The sequence below is a fragment of the Triplophysa dalaica genome, chromosome 12, assembly GCF_015846415.1.
Source record: "Triplophysa dalaica isolate WHDGS20190420 chromosome 12, ASM1584641v1, whole genome shotgun sequence".
Taxonomy (NCBI): domain Eukaryota; kingdom Metazoa; phylum Chordata; class Actinopteri; order Cypriniformes; family Nemacheilidae; genus Triplophysa; species Triplophysa dalaica.
This window is the reverse complement of record NC_079553.1, coordinates 5,069,555-5,089,356: the sequence shown is the minus strand read 5'-3', so window position 1 is coordinate 5,089,356 and position 19,802 is coordinate 5,069,555. Positions and strand designations below refer to the sequence as shown.

At 40.3% G+C, this 19,802-nt stretch overlaps 1 protein-coding gene across 2 annotated transcripts in view; it reads left to right on the top strand.

Moving 5' to 3' along the window:
- sema6e (sema domain, transmembrane domain (TM), and cytoplasmic domain, (semaphorin) 6E) overlaps positions 1–18,420 on the top strand; it is a 113,307-nt gene extending 94,887 nt beyond the window's left edge. The window contains exons 18-21 of one of the 2 annotated variants that reach the window (XM_056762936.1): positions 1,137–1,195; positions 2,044–2,094; positions 5,965–6,117; positions 14,825–18,420. In XM_056762936.1, the coding sequence (XP_056618914.1) occupies positions 1,137–1,195; positions 2,044–2,094; positions 5,965–6,117; positions 14,825–16,101 (1,540 nt within the window). In that variant the 3' untranslated portion in view covers positions 16,102–18,420. The remainder of the gene's footprint in view (positions 1–1,136; positions 1,196–2,043; positions 2,095–5,964; positions 6,118–14,824) is intronic. The other variant, XM_056762937.1, reaches the window with a different exon arrangement.
- Positions 18,421–19,802: the final 1,382 nt, after the last annotated feature.

Genomic DNA, 19,802 nt, shown 5'->3' with positions numbered 1-19,802 from the left:
TCAAGTACCTTTTTATCAATGCTAAGTCATGAATTTACGTATAAATGAAATATGTAATTTGTTTGATACAGTACTGTACGCATAGCAAAGCAACATTATGCACTTACAAATCACATGCCGAGTACTTCATCAAAGAAGTGAAAGGTTTCCAAAAGAGCTAGAAATCTTTGCATCTTTTAAAGAAAATGCTCAATTATATATACATTTTATAAATTATATACAGTATATATATATATATATATTTGTATTGCTCAAAGGAGATTTTGTATGCGTAAGTCTACCAACTTCTTATTAGAAATAATGGCAAAATAAATATTTGGAAATATAAACTGATATTTCCCACTGATGAACTTCAGCAAAAGATGGAAGTAACTTAAAACCATTTATTGGGGTGAAAATACTAACTTGCATGAAGCAGAACAAAAAAAAGAATTTCAATTAAAATTATAAATATTTTAAAATATAAATTGCATTATACATAAACACGCTCTGTAATGTCATAAAGTGACGTCCAACCTTGGAATTATCTCCATTATCCAAGATGTATTAAAAATGTTTTGTGTGTTTCGTTTTGATTTTGCTTGGAGAACACTTTAAGAAGAAAAATTGGCTAAAAAACAACACATGGAATAAAAATATATTAACAACTGTGAAAATTGTAGTCAATACAGTACATTTCCATTTCCTGTGATCTTCTTATAAATTATACCCAGATTCCCTGAAACGCTGTGGTTTTGACAAATAGTTTTGTCCTATAAATACCTTGAGTTTACCGTTTTGTCCATGTTGTAAAATACATCTTATTTTGATGGTTTAATCAAACCTGAGTAGTGTTAAAAGCTGCACAATACTTTTGGCCACTACTGTATATCAATTATTAATAATAAACATGGTTGTCATGGTATAGAAGACACGTGCCCTTCTATGTCACGCACTCAAGCTTCAAGCAGATTGTAACGTGTTATTTCCATTTACAGTTGCTCAAAGAGGCAACAACAAGCCGATGACAGCAGAACTAATTAGAAGGATCATTCAAGGAGACGTGCACAAAAGAATGATTGTCACTCGCTTGTTCTTTCTCACTCCCTCTCTTACTCATCTTTCTTCTGTCCTCTCTGCTTCTGTCTCTGTCACAGGTCTGGATTTGAACAGTATGTCGAGAGCGGATATCTTCAGTACCCAGACAGCTGTCATGGTGAGTTCCAGACAGTCCAAGCCGACTCGCTCTCAGAGGTCATAACCCATCCACACCGTTATTACAGCTCTGCACATTCCTGATTCTTGTTGCTGAACAGCTTCTCTACTGTTCTGAAGAGCTCTAGAACACAAGAACCTTATTGAGGAGAATCTGGTGAAACGTGTCGGGAACGTTTCTGGGTCGTATGTCACCCTATAATGAAAATAAAATGTTTTTGCATAAAGAAAATGAGACGGTTGTGATCCTCTCCCATTATTATTTGTGCAATGTCAGAAAAATATGTGTTTATGTATTGTAAATACGTTATGTATAATAAATGTATTTGTTATACTAAATCTGAGCAGTCATATAGGACGATTTTAATAAAAACTATAACAGGTGACAATTAGATTTGATTTAACATTACAATAATGAGAATTTAAAGGACAATTCACCCGAAAATTCAATTCTGTCATTATTTCTAATCTTTGTGCCATTTTAAACCTGTATGATTTACTTTTTCTGCTGAACACAAAGAAGATATTTTGAAGAATGTTGTTAAGCCAACAACGGCGGAACCCATTCACTTCTAATGTATTGACACCAATCCAAAGGAAGTCAATGGGAATCGTTGAACATTCTTCAAAATATCTTCTTTGATCTGCAGAAGAATTTAAGTCAAGGTTTGAAATAAGAAGAGAGTAAATGACAGTATTTCCATTTTGGGGTGAACTATCCCTTTAAGGAGGAAATGTGCTCAATGGTCATTGAAGAAATGTGAAAATGAAATGGATTAATAATGAATCAATACAGTATAAATACTATTATAACTATGGTCCTTTAATCAAATGTTCTTTTTTTTGTAGATGTCTTAGCCACGACCCGCAAACAGAACCCCGCTGTGGACTCCGCATATGGTCAGTGTACCAAATGACTGCGATGTGTTTTAATTTTATTCCACCATTCTCTTTTTGTAAATAATCACCCTTGACCAGCCATATTCATAGTCATATTCTTGTTCATTTCAAGGCAAAAAACTCATGACCAGCCATTACTTTCCAACAATGGGCACAGATTGCTATTATTATCGTCACATTCTGTGGCTAGCGTCTTGATGTGAACATAACAGCATATCATTTTAATATCCGACAGTTTCCCTTTTCTCTCTCTCACGCAAGCACATAAAACTTCACTCTGTCCCGCTCTGACCTCTGAGCAGACATTACAATGACTTCTACCGAGGCGCATCCCTGATCAATAGCATGCATTACACAAATGACCGGCAGTGAGCCTGCAGGCGGAAGATCTGGTGCGCACACAGAAATGGCCCGCAGGACACGACTCAGACTGTGCCAGTGAGCTTTGAGAGAGATCTTTGAAGGAACAACTGAAATTCACGATCTGACAAATTAATTTTCTCACCGAGTGGATGTGTGATAATATGTCAGTGTGTGTGTGGAAGGGAGGGGGGTGTTGTGATAGACAGGGCACGTGCGTGTGCGTATGAAAGAGAGACAGAGCATATGTGAGTGTTTTGGAGAGAGAGAGAGGGAGCGTGCATGTGAAGTGTGTGTCGGAGGGTGAAAGACCGAGTTGCAGGGTTTGATTTGCTTTTTTGTGTGAGGAATATATTACATTTCAGACAGTCATACGCTAACGTTAGCTGACAGCTGGTGTGTGTGTGGTTGTGTCTCTAAAGTGTGCCTGTGGATACAGAATGATCGAGGTCAGAGCATTGCATAAAGCTATTTTACAACACGCAGTACAATCATACAAACACACGAGGGAGAAAATCCGCTTGCGTTATTAGCACAGGAGAGTTTCAGTAAACAATAGCGTTTTCTAGTGACCTGCTTTAGTCCCCAACTAATGAATCAGTGGCGCTGTTAAAATACAGCTGCTTATGAAGCTTAAATTAAAAAGACGTGAAAAATTCTCAGGTGACTTCCTAAATTGTATTACTGTCTGTTGTTTGCATATTAAAAAGAGAAAGATGTGATACAGGTCAAATAGAAGGAAAGACATGGTCAATTCGAGAGATTGGAACGGATGGAGATGAAAGTGATAATTCATGCAAAATAAAAATGATGTAATCAATTACTCGCCCTCTTGTCATTTCAAACCTGAAGGACTTTTTGTAGAATGAACAACGGCAGTACCCATTCACTTGCACTGGTTTTGTGTCCAAACAATAGAAGTTGATGGGTACTGTCTTCGTTCGGTTACCAACATTCTTCAAAATACCTTCTTTTGCTTTTGAAAAGATAAGTGGGTGAGTAAACCATTTGAGAAGTTTGGTGAACTATCCCTTTAAGGAAGGCAGGAAGGAGGATCGAAAAGAAAAGACTAGTGTTCATCATTTCATTAGCCTGTAGTGTTGTTGTTGAAGAATTGACAGTACGGGCATGTGGGGCGCTGGATGGCGTTTCGCCTCGCCGCCGTCTTTCCTCGTGCGGTTCGTATGGTGTGAAAGAGCACACAGTGGGTGCACGGATTCAATGAGCTTCCCCGCAGATTAATTCAGTTTGTGTCTGAAGGCACCAGGGCTCGTCTTCAAGCCACCGTAAATGACACAGCAGCGCACCGTCCTTCTCTTTACGCCTCACGCTGAGACGAAGCCTCCCACGACACCGTGGCACAGTAATTAGAACTCTACCTGCGTTCGCGAGGAGTCATTACGTCCTCAGAACTCGACTCTCTCGCTCTCTCTCTCTTCCCACTGTGCGATAAAGCCATCCCATTGTGAAAGGCAGACAAAAATTCCCACAATGCACCACTGTTTTCCGACAGCTCTTTTCTTCCGGCACCCTTTAAATAGAAAGGAAATGAAACGATAATAAAAGCCTCCCCTGTGCCAGCCCTCGGCTTCCCCGTCAAGCGGGCACCGCGTGGTCGGGATGGCAGGCTGACAGCCTTTATTTAGAGGTGGACGATGGGCTCATCGCTTGGCCCGGGCAACCGGCTGGTGCTGATGAGCCCTGTGTGCCGCTACATTAAGCATTAGTCCGGTGATGGAGCTTTTCACAGCAGCCCGGGCTCAAGGACAGGGAGGCTTTCAGGTACAGACCATTTCAAGGTCGTTGATAATTAAAATCGGACAGGAAGGAGGAAAGTAAAAATCTCTGTATCTGTCTCGCAAGGATATTCTCAAAGTCGCTGGTCTGCAAGTAGATTTAGGATCAGCACTTTGCGGAGGACAGATGGAAGAAATGAAGGAAAGCAAAAGTGTTCAAAAAGAAGCTTAGACTTGGCTTTTTGTTGGATTAGCTTCAGTTCTGAACTTTTGCTCGCCTCTGATCAGATGCTACCAAGGACCGTCTTATAATGCACTGGGGGATATGAAACTAGAAGTGTTGGCGCAACAGACCAAAGCCTGGTTTGAAAGGGAAGAGTTTTGAGAGTTATTAAGCTTAACTCGCACAAAATATGAATATTCTGTCATCATTTACTAATCCTTGTGTGGTTCCAAACCTCTATGACTTTATTCTTTTGTGCTGTAAGTCTTCAATGTGGTCTTTTCCTGGAACATAATGCATGTCATATGAACCACTTTTATGATGCCTTTTTATCTTTTGAAGCATGTAAGCTTCATTGTAATTATGTGTGATTTAATGACCATTACATTTCTTCAGTTTTCATTATTTGTGCTCCACAGAAGTCATACTGGTTTGGAACGAAATGGGGTTGGTAAATGATGACAAATGTTATTTATAGGTGCTTATAGCTGGTTAAGTATATTGGTTAAGTTTATGGGTATTGGCAGAACAAGGTGCACTTGGTTATTTTTGGTTTATGTTGTGCTAGCTAATATCATCTTGGACTGAGTCTAGAATCAGCATAAACCCAGTCGTGTTTTCTGTAAGCAAACACACATAAGAACTTGGTACTACAGAAATAAATGTATTTGTATTTGGCTGATCATGTGATTTCAACATAGCTGCCCCCATTAGGTGACACACTCTGTGTAAAAAGTCAGCTTTTGGCCAGATCCACACGAAGCCAGAGCTCAAGAAATATCACATACACACTGAAACCGAATCAAAGCAATGTGCCGGACCAGAATGCGGTGCTATAATTCTGCCACAGAGAAGAAGACTTGGAGCAAAATTGTCTGAATGGGTCGAGACGTGACGTGATTACATCATCGTTTCATAAAGTATACAGTAGTGCCAATATAGACAAAAACGCAATGGTGTCGTTATGGGATTGATCCACTTGGGGACCCAGTTTTTAAAAATAGAGATTTCATGCACCCAAAATGCTGATCGTCTGAAATGCTGACTTTATACAAAATATTTGCATTTACAGCTAAATGCGTCTCCTTGTGGATGGGCTCTGATATGAGTGGGATCATCCTTGTGTGACTTTTAACATTGTTTCAAAAGTAGCTACTGTTTATTACTTTAAAATAAATGTTTTTAATGAGGAAAACACAACCTAGTGCACCTTTAACAAGTAAACCATGCGCTTGAGCCCGAGGATATATTTGTGTTACAATGTTCTCATTACTTAGGAAAGTCATGTTCTTTATTCTCTCCTGGGGTGTTAATGTAAACTTTCAGTCTTTCTGTCCAAACAAAACATCTGCAGTTTTTGTTATGAGTTTTTTTACTTTCTTATGAAACTGCATTTGTTTCTACTGTGGTAATGATTAATATTGTATTCATAATGATTTCATTTGGACCTCAAAATGATATATCTTCACGTTTGTTGTTTTCTGTTTTAAAATGCATCTTTTGGACATCTCTGATTCGTTCTTTTGTTGCCCCCTTCCAATACAACCACAGGAAAGACCTCACCCACAATCGCCACCACAACCAATCAGGGGCCAGCTCTGCCTAAAGTCAAAGGTGTCCCTGAGACAGGTACCCACCCCGAGGAGGGGAGGCGGGGAGGGCAGGGCTCTCCTGAGTTGGAGCCAATCATTGTGGAGATGGAGGGTAAGGGGGCGGAGAGAGGCCCTTGACCCGTCGTCTGTCTTCTAGCTACTTTTATCCCAAGTTTACACATTTCTGGCGCTGTACTGGATTCCACCGTGTGACCCCACAGCCCTTACACAACACAGAGCACTCACAAAAACAAACATAGGATTTGAAATTGCAAACACATCAGCCGTGAGATACAAAAATAACTTTTGAGTCGGGCAGTGAGCTTTTCAGCAATCATTGCGTTCGACCTTCTCCGCTTTTCTTTCTACATCAACAAATGGAATAAATTTCCCGCAGTGGTCTTTGTTGATTTCATGCATTTGTCCTGTTTCTCAAAATGGTCTTTGTCTGGTTTCCACACGTGTGGAGTTCGTCAGAATGCAACGAAATGATCATAAATCCACTGGCTACCGCCATGATCGCTCACTCAGCCCATAATGAGAAGCACCAGCGGTCGATAAATAAGCAAAGGACTACAGACCCGCCAGCAGACACCGTCTGATAGAAACTTCCAGTGTGCAATCTATTCAACCACTCGGTCGAGAGCAATCAAATGAACCGTGTACAGGAGGGGCGTCGGGGTTTAGTAAAAGAGTCACAATGCACCTTATCTTTTCGACTCCATTTTCATCCATATCTCTCTCTTTTTTCCCTCTGTTTTTGTGACTCTCAGTAGAGGGAATTAGAGGGAATGTGTTAATACTTGCGGAGGTCTTCTATATATCTCAGAATTTATTATGTTTTTACAATATGGTAATGTTCCATAGACAGGTGGTGATTAAATTAAAATATGTCTTCACCTTTCAATGACTTTTCTACAGTACTCCATAATGGCATCACTTTTGTACTATAAAATACCAAAGGAAACGTTTTGGAGCCTTAGTTGTCATTCAAAGAAACATATAGGTTTGTAATTACATAACATAAAGGGAATAACGACCGTTTCCATTTTATAGAAAATTACCTTTACGTGCGCAACACTTATTTACGCTTCTGTATAGACGAAAATGTCGATAGCGAATGATTTAATCTTTAGCTTTTTATCCGCATACTGCATTATTACGAGTAATTTTGTGGACAAAGGCACCGAGTCAAGCAATTGGTTCTGTCTTTAGGTAGCAAGTGGCTTAGTACGTTGGGATGAATCTCCCTCCGTTTATAAAAAGAACACGATAATGATGTCTGCCAAAACGAAACCTCAATTTGTTCCGAGGTGGCGGCTAGCGAGTGCACACTACTCGTTAATGTTATTTTAAACACACCTTCCCACAGGTCATTCACACACTCAAATAAGCAGTGTGATGGCAGGAACTCTGGCCCCCAGATAATTTGTACGAGAGCTAGAGGATGGACTGTTATGAGTGGGTGGGCAGACACTGAAACTCATTAAAACACAGACGAAGATGAACTGACAGTGAACTGCAGCTGAACTCAAGGATAAAGACGCATTCGGTCCTGCAGAGAGGCTAATAATACCTCAGCAGAGAGAGAGAAATGGAGGTTTAGGGAAGGATTGATGTGGGTGACAAACGTGAAAAATACGCAGGTGTCAGCAAGGGATGGAAAGGGATGGGGTGCGTCCTATCCGGCAAGATCGACGATTATTATGTATAAGCGGTTTCAGCCGCAACAACATAAACATTATGTTGCCCAAACATTACTTCTGGTAGACCTCTGCAAACAGTCTATAACTGTCCAGTAGTTTAATTTAATATGATACAATTATTATAATTAACAATACAATACAATACAATAAATATTAATACACATTTTTTAAATAAAAAAATATATTGTTATATTATAACCAAATACAGACTAGAAGTTAACTTCGTGCCAGCGCGTGAGTCTGATATATCAGGGATGTCACAATATACAAATATTGTCAATAAAACTATGATTACGATGCCGTGTGAATTCTACAAGATAATACGATATCAAATAATTTGCCACCCGTTTAAAGTTTTACTTTATGAGACACATTAATAACAAACACTCTTTCTAAACCTTTCACATAAATTTTAGGTACGAGTTATTGCCGAAAAAAGAAGAAAATCATAATAGACAAAATTAAAGATGTATTTGAATTAAAAATGTTTCAATAAACAACATTTAAATAGAGATTGTGATAATATTTTCAGCATGATTTATTTTGGTCACAATACCAGTGAAGTGAAAACTTGATTTGTGAAAAAATACTATGATATATATTGAGTTTAACATTTTAAAACATGAATGCATTAGTGCCAACGCGAACTGATCATGAGCAATATAATAGTCGTTGACAATATATTTTGTCTTTGGATGTTCATTGTACCTTAACAAACGTAAACAAATGCAACGGGCAACCTTTGATTAAAACAATTAATGAAATTAGCTACGGTTTATGTTAAAATGTTACAAATGCGACCTTTCTTTTATTTACCTGAAATTGGGTAAATAGCGGTGAACACTTCTGTGCCGCACCAAAAAATATAACTCTGGAAGGAACTGGGTGAAAGAGCATCCACATGGAGGGGAAAGATAATGGAAGAGGAAGCAATGAGAAATCTTTAACACTTAACACATAAATAATCTTTAGTTTTTCCACCGTCATCAAAATCAGATGAATCTCGGTCTAATCACACATATATGCGGCTCTATGGTTTCCAATAAATAAATAAAAGAAAAAACCTCAGCATATGCAGGTGCGGTAACAGCTGTAATCGCTTTCATTGGAGCTCTGGTCTCGAAAGAGCAAAGTGACGTCCATCTCATTATAGTGTTTCACTTGTAAATGTCACGGCCAGCCTGCCGCCCGTGTAGCCACAGCCAGGCAATAATGTCCATCACCAAAGGTCAGAAAAAAATATCGCTTTTTCTCCTAATATTTTCCTTATATCGCTCCAACACATACCCTCAAATCACTTAAACCAGTGCTGCCGTCATAGGGAAAGCAACTGGCATCCTTGTCCCAGGCCCTTTGACCCCAATGAACATGTTTTACATTAATAGGTGTACGGGGTCCATGGCCCACCCTTATAATTTTTCCCCGGTTCCCCTAATTTCTAACAGTGGTCCTGAAACATACTCCTAATAGCGTGCACACAAACATTCCACATTCATTCACATTATTTTTTAAAGAACTGTGGGCTCATATGGTGTTTGGATCCATACATAACGCGCTTTCTAAAACCTTCCACCCTCCTCTCCTTGCCCCTCCCTCTCTTCATCCGGTCCGTCTGACTGGAGAGATGTAGTTTTTTGTTAACCTGCCTGTTTTTTTCCAGACTAATGCTTCACCTTCTAAAGCCTTTCTTATTTCCCCCCTTTGGGTTTAGTTTAGAATCTCTTAAAGCCTGAGCTCTGTAGTCAGACTGGAAGATTATTGCCTTCAGCTGTTTTAGACTTCCAGAACTCGCTGTCTTTGTTTTTTTGTCTCAAGTAGAGTTCTAGAGTTTTCTCCCAAGGACTTGACACATAGACATCCTAGCTGAAATGGGGTGTAGTCTCACTGTGAACTCAGGCTTCGGAGTGAAGCTCTAGCTAGTTCCACCATCTCCTGCATGTCTGTTTTCGCTTCTCTGAAGTGTTTAGATGGTTTTCCCGAGATGGACCCGCGCTGACTGTTCCCTTGAGTTTTCGCATTTGTTTCCCTGTGTGTGTGAACCTGCTGCATGAATCTAACGGATGTCTCGCCTTCGGTGCGCCGAACAAAGATTCCTTCTAAGGCTTCTGCTTTGTTCAGCTTTGAATGCATGATGCATCAGTTGCATGATGTTTTAAAGTGTGGTATTCTGTAATGTATTGATTTCTGTCGGGTGTCTGGATTTTGATCGATTTTAGCTGAACTACACTGTCATGTAGATAATAGGAGATAGGATAATACGATCACCACATGCCGATCACCACCTGCCAACTTTAATTATTTTATTAAGTGTAGATATTAATATTTTAACTAGCATGTAAAGTTGCTGGACAGGGTTTAACTCATGTCTGAAGAATCAGTCGGAAGACGTTAAAGATGATCTGAGAGTCCTTCAATCCCTGTCGGCTCGCTCTCTCACCGGCTTGTGAAATAACTATAGATGTCATTCTTAAATAAAATGAAAAGCTCTGATTGTACGGCTCACTCACACGGGCCGTATCAAATTCTGGTGACAAGAGCATCGACTGAGAAAAGACAAATCCATTCACTGAGAATATTTTCTCATTTCCTACATTCACAGCTTGTGACGCGCTCAATTATTTACCTTTGTTTGCTGTTCACTGTGTGCCATCTCATCTCAGTCCGTGTTTAATTCGGAGAGGTGGATTTTGCACTTCTGTGTGGAGATCACAGCATGTCAATCAACTTTAGACTGATTTAATTTGTTGTCATTTCTTGGCATTTACTCAGATCAGACTAGATACGGAGACAGGGCAGGAGGCGGTGGATGCTTGTTTTAAACTCCTCTGAAACGTTCTGCAGATAAAGCAATATTCAACGACACATTTTTCTAAGCATGTTTGTTGAGATCCCACAGATACTTGTTTCTATTTTTAAAGACAGCTTATTCCCTTATCACATGAGGGTAGACAATTTCAATTTTAAGCTTTTCCAAATTCAATATGTTGAAAAGCCCCTTAAAGAACGACTGAATTTCTACTAAAGATCTGCTTGATTTGACTCTACTGAGCAGATCTCACACATTTGCAAGTCATACATTACCACGAAACTTGTACTGCTCACCAGAACCCCCTATAAAGTCTGTGTGCAACCCGCAGATGTTTTTTTTATGACAGCACTTCTTCAATCACATCAGCAGAATTACACTAGAGCTAATTGGGAAATCAAATAGCAAGAATGCCCACAGAAAGACCAAGAGAATAACACGGCTAATTCCTCAGGTCTCCTTAAGGACTCTGTGAGCTATATCCAATATAACTAACATCTGGAGTCTTCACAGATGATGTCAATAAACATAGATTTTTCTGCCTTTTCTAGGGAAAAGAGATTTAAACCAAACAGAGAAAACTGAGAGCAATACAACCTACATGGATAAGAGTCCCTGAGGATGCTACTGTTTTCTTCTCACCTCTGTTCTGAGATACAGCGCATAAACTGCACAGCAATAGTCCTTCAAGCTCTGTGATGCCTGATATCTCCAAATGGGCCTGTTCTATTCAGCAATATCAAATTGATGGTGCATAAATACTTCCATTCATAGAAAGAGAGATAGAGAGAGAGAGAGAGAGAGAGAGAGAGAGAGAGAGAGAGAGAGAGAGATAAAGAAAAAGAGAATGCATAAAATGTTGGGTAAATGTGGGTGATTATGTACTGTACTGTACTGACCAAATGTCCCCAAAACAGATGACTGATAAAAAAAAATGTTTAACCCTGACCTAAAGCAAAACTTTAAAGCATTTAAAGGAAAGTAACAAAATGTGAAGGAATTAAGAAATTTGAGATACTACTACAAACTAGTTAACCAAATAATTGACAGTGACCACATATTTATTCTTGTATATCCTTATATTTTATATTAATTCATTATTTATATAGAATATCTAATAAACATCCATCCATCTCCAAGCCTCTTTTTATCTTTAAATCTACTTCCCCATCTACCTATATAACTATACAAACATTTGTCGATTTTTCTATGTGGAGAGCATTCAAGAAAGAAATGAAAGAAATCATAATGAATAAATAAATCATATTTTCCACTAGCCCACTGTGGTTCACCAGTGGCCGCTTTCTCATTAACTGTGTTTCACTCGTAGGTGAAATTCCAGTCTTGTTGAGTCTCGAGGATGATTAAATTCCTCCACGCAAAGACTGCAAATGACTTGATTTTTGATAAAAGCCCCATTTGAATTTAATTTACAAATAATGGTCCGCCTTGGAGAAAGTCTCTCCGTAATTTACTGATAAACAAGAGTCCGGCTTTGCAATTGTTAGCATGAAATGCATTTACTTTAATGCAGTTAAATTTGGCAGATGATGGCAACTTTAAGAGATGCTCACAAATCCGCTTTCAATTAAACACACACTTCTATTTTCCACGGATGTCTCTTTCTCCCACTCTCTGGCTCTTTGAGGAGTTAGTGGGGTTTTGACAGAGGCCTCCACAATCCCTCACACAGCCGAGAGGAAGATTGCAAGACTTGAGAGGTTTCAGCACAGAAAATCTGTCACTCATTCCTCTCGACCTATTCTCTCCATCAAACTCTCTATTCTCACCCACTCTCTTTAACTACGGTCTCGTTTTCTCTTTTCTCAATAAATCTGTCATTCTCTTTTCTCGCACGCATCTTCCTCAATTCTTTCCATCCCTTTCCCCTCTTCCTTGTGCTCTTTCGCTCTGAATCAATGAGAGTTATTTGGTTTTTGGCAGGGGCCTACACAATCCCTCGCACAAGAACCCTCCTCTCTTGTTTCTATAGGGTTTCTCTTCTCCACACCTCTCACCCACTCACATACTTTCAGTATTGCTGCCTCATTCTTCTTCATTTCTTTCTCTTCCACCTCCTTACTCAATAATTTTCTGTCATTTGCTTTTCCAACAATAGTTCTCTCTCCTCCTTCTGCTTTTTTTAAAGTTCTGCTTGGTTGTCTTTTGGCAAAGCGACGGCTGTCCTTTTTATACATGTCCCTGTTTTTCACACCTTTACACTATATTTAGCTTGTGTTGTGTCTTGAGAGAGAAAGAGAGAGAAATAGAGAGAGGTTAAGCCTGAAGCTAAAGACTTTTATAGTTTTATGAACTCTGGTGATAATCTTGTTTGCTTGGCCTCGAAAGTTACTGAACCATTACAATATATATTTATATATATTTAAGGAAAATTTTAAGTGCCCAGAACACAAAAGAAAATGTGGTAGGTTTAATAGTTATATTGGGAATTGCATTGGTTTTAATGGACACCATAATGTTGTCTACTGGAACGTGTTGAATTCTATTGGTGGGGTGTTATCTGGCACATTAATCCTATTGGAATAAAGTCAAAAATACACTACAAAAAGTTTTTTGTAATGGTTTAATGGAAAAAGAGAATGTTTTTTAATGGAAACCATTAGAATTTCTGTGATGGTTTCTGTTGGGTTTCTATAGTTTTTTTCAGTAGGGTAGTTAGCATCCAAAAACATTGTGGTGATTAGGTGTATTAAAAAATATGAAAACTATCAATTGTGCTTTAGAAGTTAGTTTGTCTGAAGTGTACCAGCATACATAAAGCAGTTGAGTCACAAAAAAATACTGCAAACCTGTTGTGACATCATACATGAGTGCATGCGTGAGTCACACATCACATAGCATATGTCGGCCCTCATGCCTTCCCAGGGGCTAAAGACCACAGCTTATAGACCCAGCAGAGACAAACAGTTGAGTCAGAGGAAGATGAAGGTCCCTTCCGTTATTTATAACGTCTTGCGGTACGTTTCTGAATAGGCCTGATATTGCTTACAAGAGAAAGAAGCAAACCCTGACAGGTCTATTAGTAGTTTTATCATGAGTCGTACGCAAACATTAAACATGTCAGTTATTATGCCTCTGAACCTCCATCTTAATAAAACAAAAAAACGTTAAGTGCTTCCCATAAATATTGTGTGAGACAGGGGGATGCGTGTACAGACTTTCAGAAGTTTACTTGGCTATAACTCACCCGGGTTTGCATCTATAAACTGTTGGAGAAGAGCATTTTGGGGAAAATTGAGTTGGCGGGAAGCTCTCTTCGTCTCTATAGCTAGCGCCGCCGCAGCTCGGCTAATGTGTTTGTATTGATGCCTTGAGGAAGATTATCCTTGTTTTTCTCACATCGAGTTATTATGCATTCATAGATGTATTTTTGCTTACAGCAGCTAGAATAAGCACAATAGCATCGCTCTCTCTTTTTCTCTTCTCTAACTCGATAGCTCACTAACAGTGGTCCACCCACTCTGTGCTTACATTTCTTGTGTTTGCCGTCGCTGTTTCCTGGATTGGAGCTTTTAGCAGCGGTGAAGCTCTGCCAAGAGTCTTAAGCGCCCAATGCTACGCGTTCCTTTCATCTCTGTTTAGTTCTGTTCTCACAACTGTCTCACTTTAGAGATTTGCTTGATATGATTAAAGAGATTTAAGTTGTATGCTATTTTGCAAAACGGCTTCATCTTAAGCATTCCAAGTTATGGAACCCTGTTGAGCAGATAAGCATCAGATGCAGCCGTTCTTACAACTTACAACCTGCCAATCATACCTCTAACCCGCTCGCAGCAGGGTTTTCATTTGCCACCTCTCTCGTAAAGAAGAAAGAAGGAGATCCGGTAAGAGGGAATAAATAGGGAAGAGCTGACAGTGCAGATGGCTGTGGGAGTTACTAATGATCTGAGTGTGCACATGTTATCTGAAGCACCCTCAGCTCATTAGGACCGCAAGGTGGTCCGTGCATTTATTTTGATTCGTGTTCGCCGAAAACATCTCCATGTCATCTTGGTACCATCTTAACGCCATATGCAGGCTCGGAACTGCAAAATCAGCTGCGCACCTCTGCGGCTCTTAAGATTGCGTTAATGAAAGAATCACTTAGCTCACTACAAAACCATTAGCAAAAGCTAATGAGAACTGCACCATTATCACGTCAAAACAATTTGAAACGATATTAAGGCTGTCAGCATTTTCAAACGCAAACTAAACTTTATTAAGACCCGTGTTCTCTGCTGAAAGTTCACCTCGCTGTGTCTTTGCCGTGCACTTATCTTGCTCTCTCTCTTTCTCTCTCTCTGCAGGAGTGCGGCGAAATCCCGAGGCAGATAAGTCCAACCACAGCGTTCACTACACTCTGCTGATTGCGTGTGTACTGGTGGCGTTCGTCCTTGGCGCTTTCCTCTCCGGATTCCTCGTTTCCTGTTATTGCAACCATAATGTCAACAAGACCAAGAGGCTGTCGAAAGACCCAGAGGCACCGATCCCCCACGCTCTGTCCCTGCGCAGCCTGGCCAGGCTAAACGGCCTGCTGGAGGGTCAAAATAAGGATGAGATGCTGGAAGTGTCTTCGCCCAAACTCTACAATGCTTTCTTTGCCAATGGCAAAGAGCAGGCACACCGTAGGAACGCCCACCATGCTGCCATGACGGAGCTCATTCATCCACATCACCATCATTCTGCTGAGCTCTCCGGCCTGCCCACGCCCGATTCGACACCGGAGCTTCCAATCAAGAGCATGAAGGCCTTCAAGAACCAATGGGAGAAGAATCAAAACTGCAATAATGCTAAAGAACCCAAGTCGCATAATATGGGCGCATCTCGGCCAAGTTCTGCTATCCAGCATCAGATGTTTCCCTTCTCCCAAGGTCTGACCAATGGACAGGTTTTGGGTGGCTCAGCGCACCTCGAGGAACGCAAAGTGCACAATGCGGAACGCGTTGTAAATCAGCCGTACCACTGTTACCCGCACAAGATCGTGGACGTTACCTCCCTCGACGAACTTCTGAAACACATCCATGAAATCAACGTGGCCACAAGTAAAAGTCCCACCGTCCTCACCTCCTCCATGTCGGCCCACGCCGGTCAGATGGCATTCGCCAACCGCGTCCAGCCTCAAATCCCGGAAACGGAGTCGGCGCCGTATTACAGCTCCTCCACGCTCCCTCGGGACAGCCTCACCCGTCGCATGGACGTCCCACCTGAAATCCCTCTCCATCATCAGTCCACACTGGAGAGAGTGTCGCGTCACGCATCTCAACGGCACTCGCTTATAACCACCCCCAAGATGCACAGCGGGGGCGTGGTGCCACGGCAACACAGCTTCAACCAGCGCAGCCCCCATCAGCCCCTCCTGCTCTCCCGCATGAACTCCAGCGGCAGCAGTTCGGGTTGTGACGTACGGCACCCGCTCATCCCTAACGGATATCTAACGCGTCAGCACAGTTACAGCGAGCAGCAGGATGTTCACCGTGGAGCGATCGTCCGTCGGACAGCCTCGCTCAAGCCTGACGTCCCTCCCAAACCGCTGTTCATCCCTGCCAGCTCACCTGTCAACCAGGCAGGGAAGTTCAACTACTGAACGATAGAAAAGAAAAGCCTGTGGTTTTTCGTGGAAAGTTCTCTCAACCTATCAGAGCTAAACATGGTCAACAAGGATTCAAGGATCAAAGAAAAACTGCCTTTATCGGATACAGATCCTCTAAAGATTGACTGCCAGTGTTGTCGACTTCACATTAGAACTATGACCTGTTTTTCTGTTTCATTAATATATTTGTACCATATTGGTATTGCTCAGCTATTGGCCAATAGGAGGGGAGGAGTTTCAAGCGTCCACGCCCACCTAGATTTAGCCTGCCACAGTAATGAGTGTGTGGCTTTACAGTGTTACTTTGGATCGTCTAGACAGGCATTACTGATCCTGGAGTTCTGGACCTGAACTTGAATCCAAATCAGCATACACACCTTTGATACTGGTGTTGCTTTGGCTTAACTATTCTGTTCATGTAGAGTTGATGAACTGTGCTGATCCGAATTACAAACGTGTATATATGCATGTGTGTGTGTATATATACATATATATGTGTGTGTGTGCGTGTGTACGGGTGTTCATATCTGCACAGAATATGTGGACACACACATACCCAGTGTATGTAGAATATTGAAATGGTTCAGCCCCTCAAAGTTTTTGCCTTATTTGCAAACACAACCAATGAAGAGTTCTCTGTCAAATCCATAAGCAATAAGCTCCACCCCATCCTTTCCACTCCAGTGTAATGCAACTACAAGAATTATAACTCCGTAAGGTTCAAATGTAATCTGTGGATATAGATACAGTTTCATCGCAGTGCTTAGTCCCCGATGAGGTGAATTGGTCTTACTGTCATGAAGGAAATGTATATACCTAAGAAGAATGTATTGCTCAAGAATTGGTTCGAGGTGCTCAAATATTTACCCTTGGTGTACTCTAATGTGATCATCCAAGTTCGTTTTTACCCTTCTTCAAAAGAATCATCTTAACCAGGTGTGACACAATAATAGTTCTATCAAAATCTTCAGCCCCGCCCACTACGGAGCCCCGTCCCACTGCGCCACATAACCGTATCCTACACTTCAAAATGTCTTTTGGTTGGTGGTTACCAATCAAAGCGGGCGGAAAATTGGAAACGTGTCACGACTGGCTAAGACGAGCCAAAAAAGTCCAGAATAAAATGATTTTCAACTATTGCCCCGAGTTATTCTTATATGTTAAAAGAAAAATTGTATCGATATTAACACTACAACTGTTTTGTGTACATAGATATAAAAAATAACTAGCCAAATTTTTATTGTTTGTGTAAATTTGTGCCTTATTTAATATGATGTGTTGGGGGGTTGGCGGCAGAGGGGTCAAATTGAAAGAACAGGGCAGAGAAGCTGTCATTATATTTTTATTTTTTTTATTTGGTTGTCTGTATGTGTCATAACTGTTGTAGATATATATTTCTAGATACTTTTGATATCCCCAGGCTGTGTGAGGCTTTCGCATTTGGATCAGCATCTGTGTATGTAGTTTACCTCTATCTTTATTTCTCCCTCCTTTCTTTCTTTCTTTCTTTCTTTTCTGATGCATTTAATCTCAACAGTAATCGATGTCAACAATAAACTCATGGGTCTTTCCTGAATTGTATGATGCAGGATATGTGAACTTCTACACTTCAGCGTATCTTCACATCTTCGGTTTAATAGCGAGAGGAAGACTTCTTAGGAGGAGAGACGCGTGTGTGGGTGTCTGTGTGGTTGTGTGATCCGTGAGCAGTAGGCTGTAGTTCAAAAACCTCCCTTTGCTTTCCCCCACTACTTCAGTAACTCTGCTCAAACTCTTCATCTTCTTCCTCAGTCTGTCTAAGACTCTATGATGTGTCGGCTTTTGCATAAATTCTTGGTGCTGGTCTGAAGTACACTTTTATCACGTACACTTGAATGAACCTTTTAAATTGGCTGCCTGTAACTGTGTGCTCTGTCGCCCCGTTCAAAACCAAATGCAACATTGCATTTTAAAGAACTGCTACTGCATCATATGCATTACAGATGAAAAATGGACAGAGGGTTCAACGTCTGCTCTGCCCTCTGCTGCAAACTGGAGTGAAAGACTGGTGCAGGAGTTTCCGGGAGGAGTAGTTTCTTTGAATTTCTATAGGTATTCTGATGGAAAGGGAACTGCGCGTGTCTGTTTTACCTGCTTTAACCATTGAGGTTTTCTGTTATTGCACAGTGTAAATACAGTCCTGGAGTTTTCCAGGATTCAGTGCTCTGTTACGATTACTATTGGGCAAAGCCCCATGGATTCTCCACCCCTGCTTTTATGGAATACTGTTGTATTTTCCTTATAACAGAAATAAATGAGAGATCATAACATGAATTTTCTTTTGTTGATTGTGTACTTGATCCCATTACAAACTTTACGTGTTGTGTCTTTTTGTTTTTTGCTTTTCATGTTGAGTGACATTAATGCTGCACTGCGGCTTACAAAAGTCATTTTATTTAAAATCTCAGACAGTTGACCCAAAAATATGAATTCTATCTTCATTTACTCACCCTTGAGCTTTTCAAATCTATACATTTCTATGTTCTGATGAACAAGGAGAAAGATATTTTGAAGAATGCTTATAAACGAACAGTTTTTGGCCACTATTGACTTCCATAGTAGGAAAAAGGACAATGGTAGTAAAAAGTGCTCCGGAACCGTTTTCTTTCCTACATTCTTCAACAATTTTTTTTTGAGAAAATGTGTAAAGCAAGTTTTCCTACATGTTAGTTTATGGTGGCTAATAACTGTTTGGTAGCAAGCATTCTTCCAAATATCTTTCTTTGTGTTCATCAGAACGAAGACATTTACACAGATTTGGAATAATGTAAGGGTGAGTAAATGATTTCCACTTTTTTGTGCAATGTTCCTTTAAAATGACTGTTTTACGAAAAAATATTTGGGTGTAGTCAAAGTCTCGCTGCTGTCACAAATGCTCAAGTACAGTACAACTGACTTGTTGTTATTGGCCAACCACAGCTGCAATACAAGGATGCGTGAGATGATGTTGACCGTACCAGTCAAGGGCCAAAAATGACTCCATAGTCATTTAACTGCCCTGGGCCCTTGGTTTTCTTGTGAATCTGGATTGAATGTGATATCTATGGCTCTCTGACCAGATGTTGAGCACATATAAGGATGGATTATGGCTCAGCTCAATGGGACCAGTGCCCCGAGGCCTTGAACTGCCAGAGACCTCAAGCTGAGACGCCCGCAGTGACCTAACATCTGAGAACACGGATTTGCGAGTAGAATTGGTAATGATAGACAAACTGTGCTTGAATTTGTGCTCCGGCACAATGAGAAATAACCAAAGAAATGAGAAATTATGTTTGTCTAAAACACCCCTCAGCACTAAGGCCTTCTTGCAGTTTAAAATTCTAGTCTACAGTATAATAAAGTTGAAATGTGTTCAACAATATAATTATATTCAGTCTTCTAATTGCAATTTCTTACAGTTGCTTTTGTATTATTAGTTGTATATACTACAATGTTTTTATTATTTATTATTTATAAATGATTTAATATTGCATCTATGTAAGGTGCTAAGAAACTGTAGACCTAAATCATTAACACTTATCCCAACAGTCATACAGGCAAAATCTAGAGTTTTATTTCTAATAATACTTTTTCAAGGATAATTTTACTTTGTAAAGTTTTAAATGATGAAAAATGATTTCTGCTTCTTCCTGGAATGTGCTGTCGCATCCGCAAGT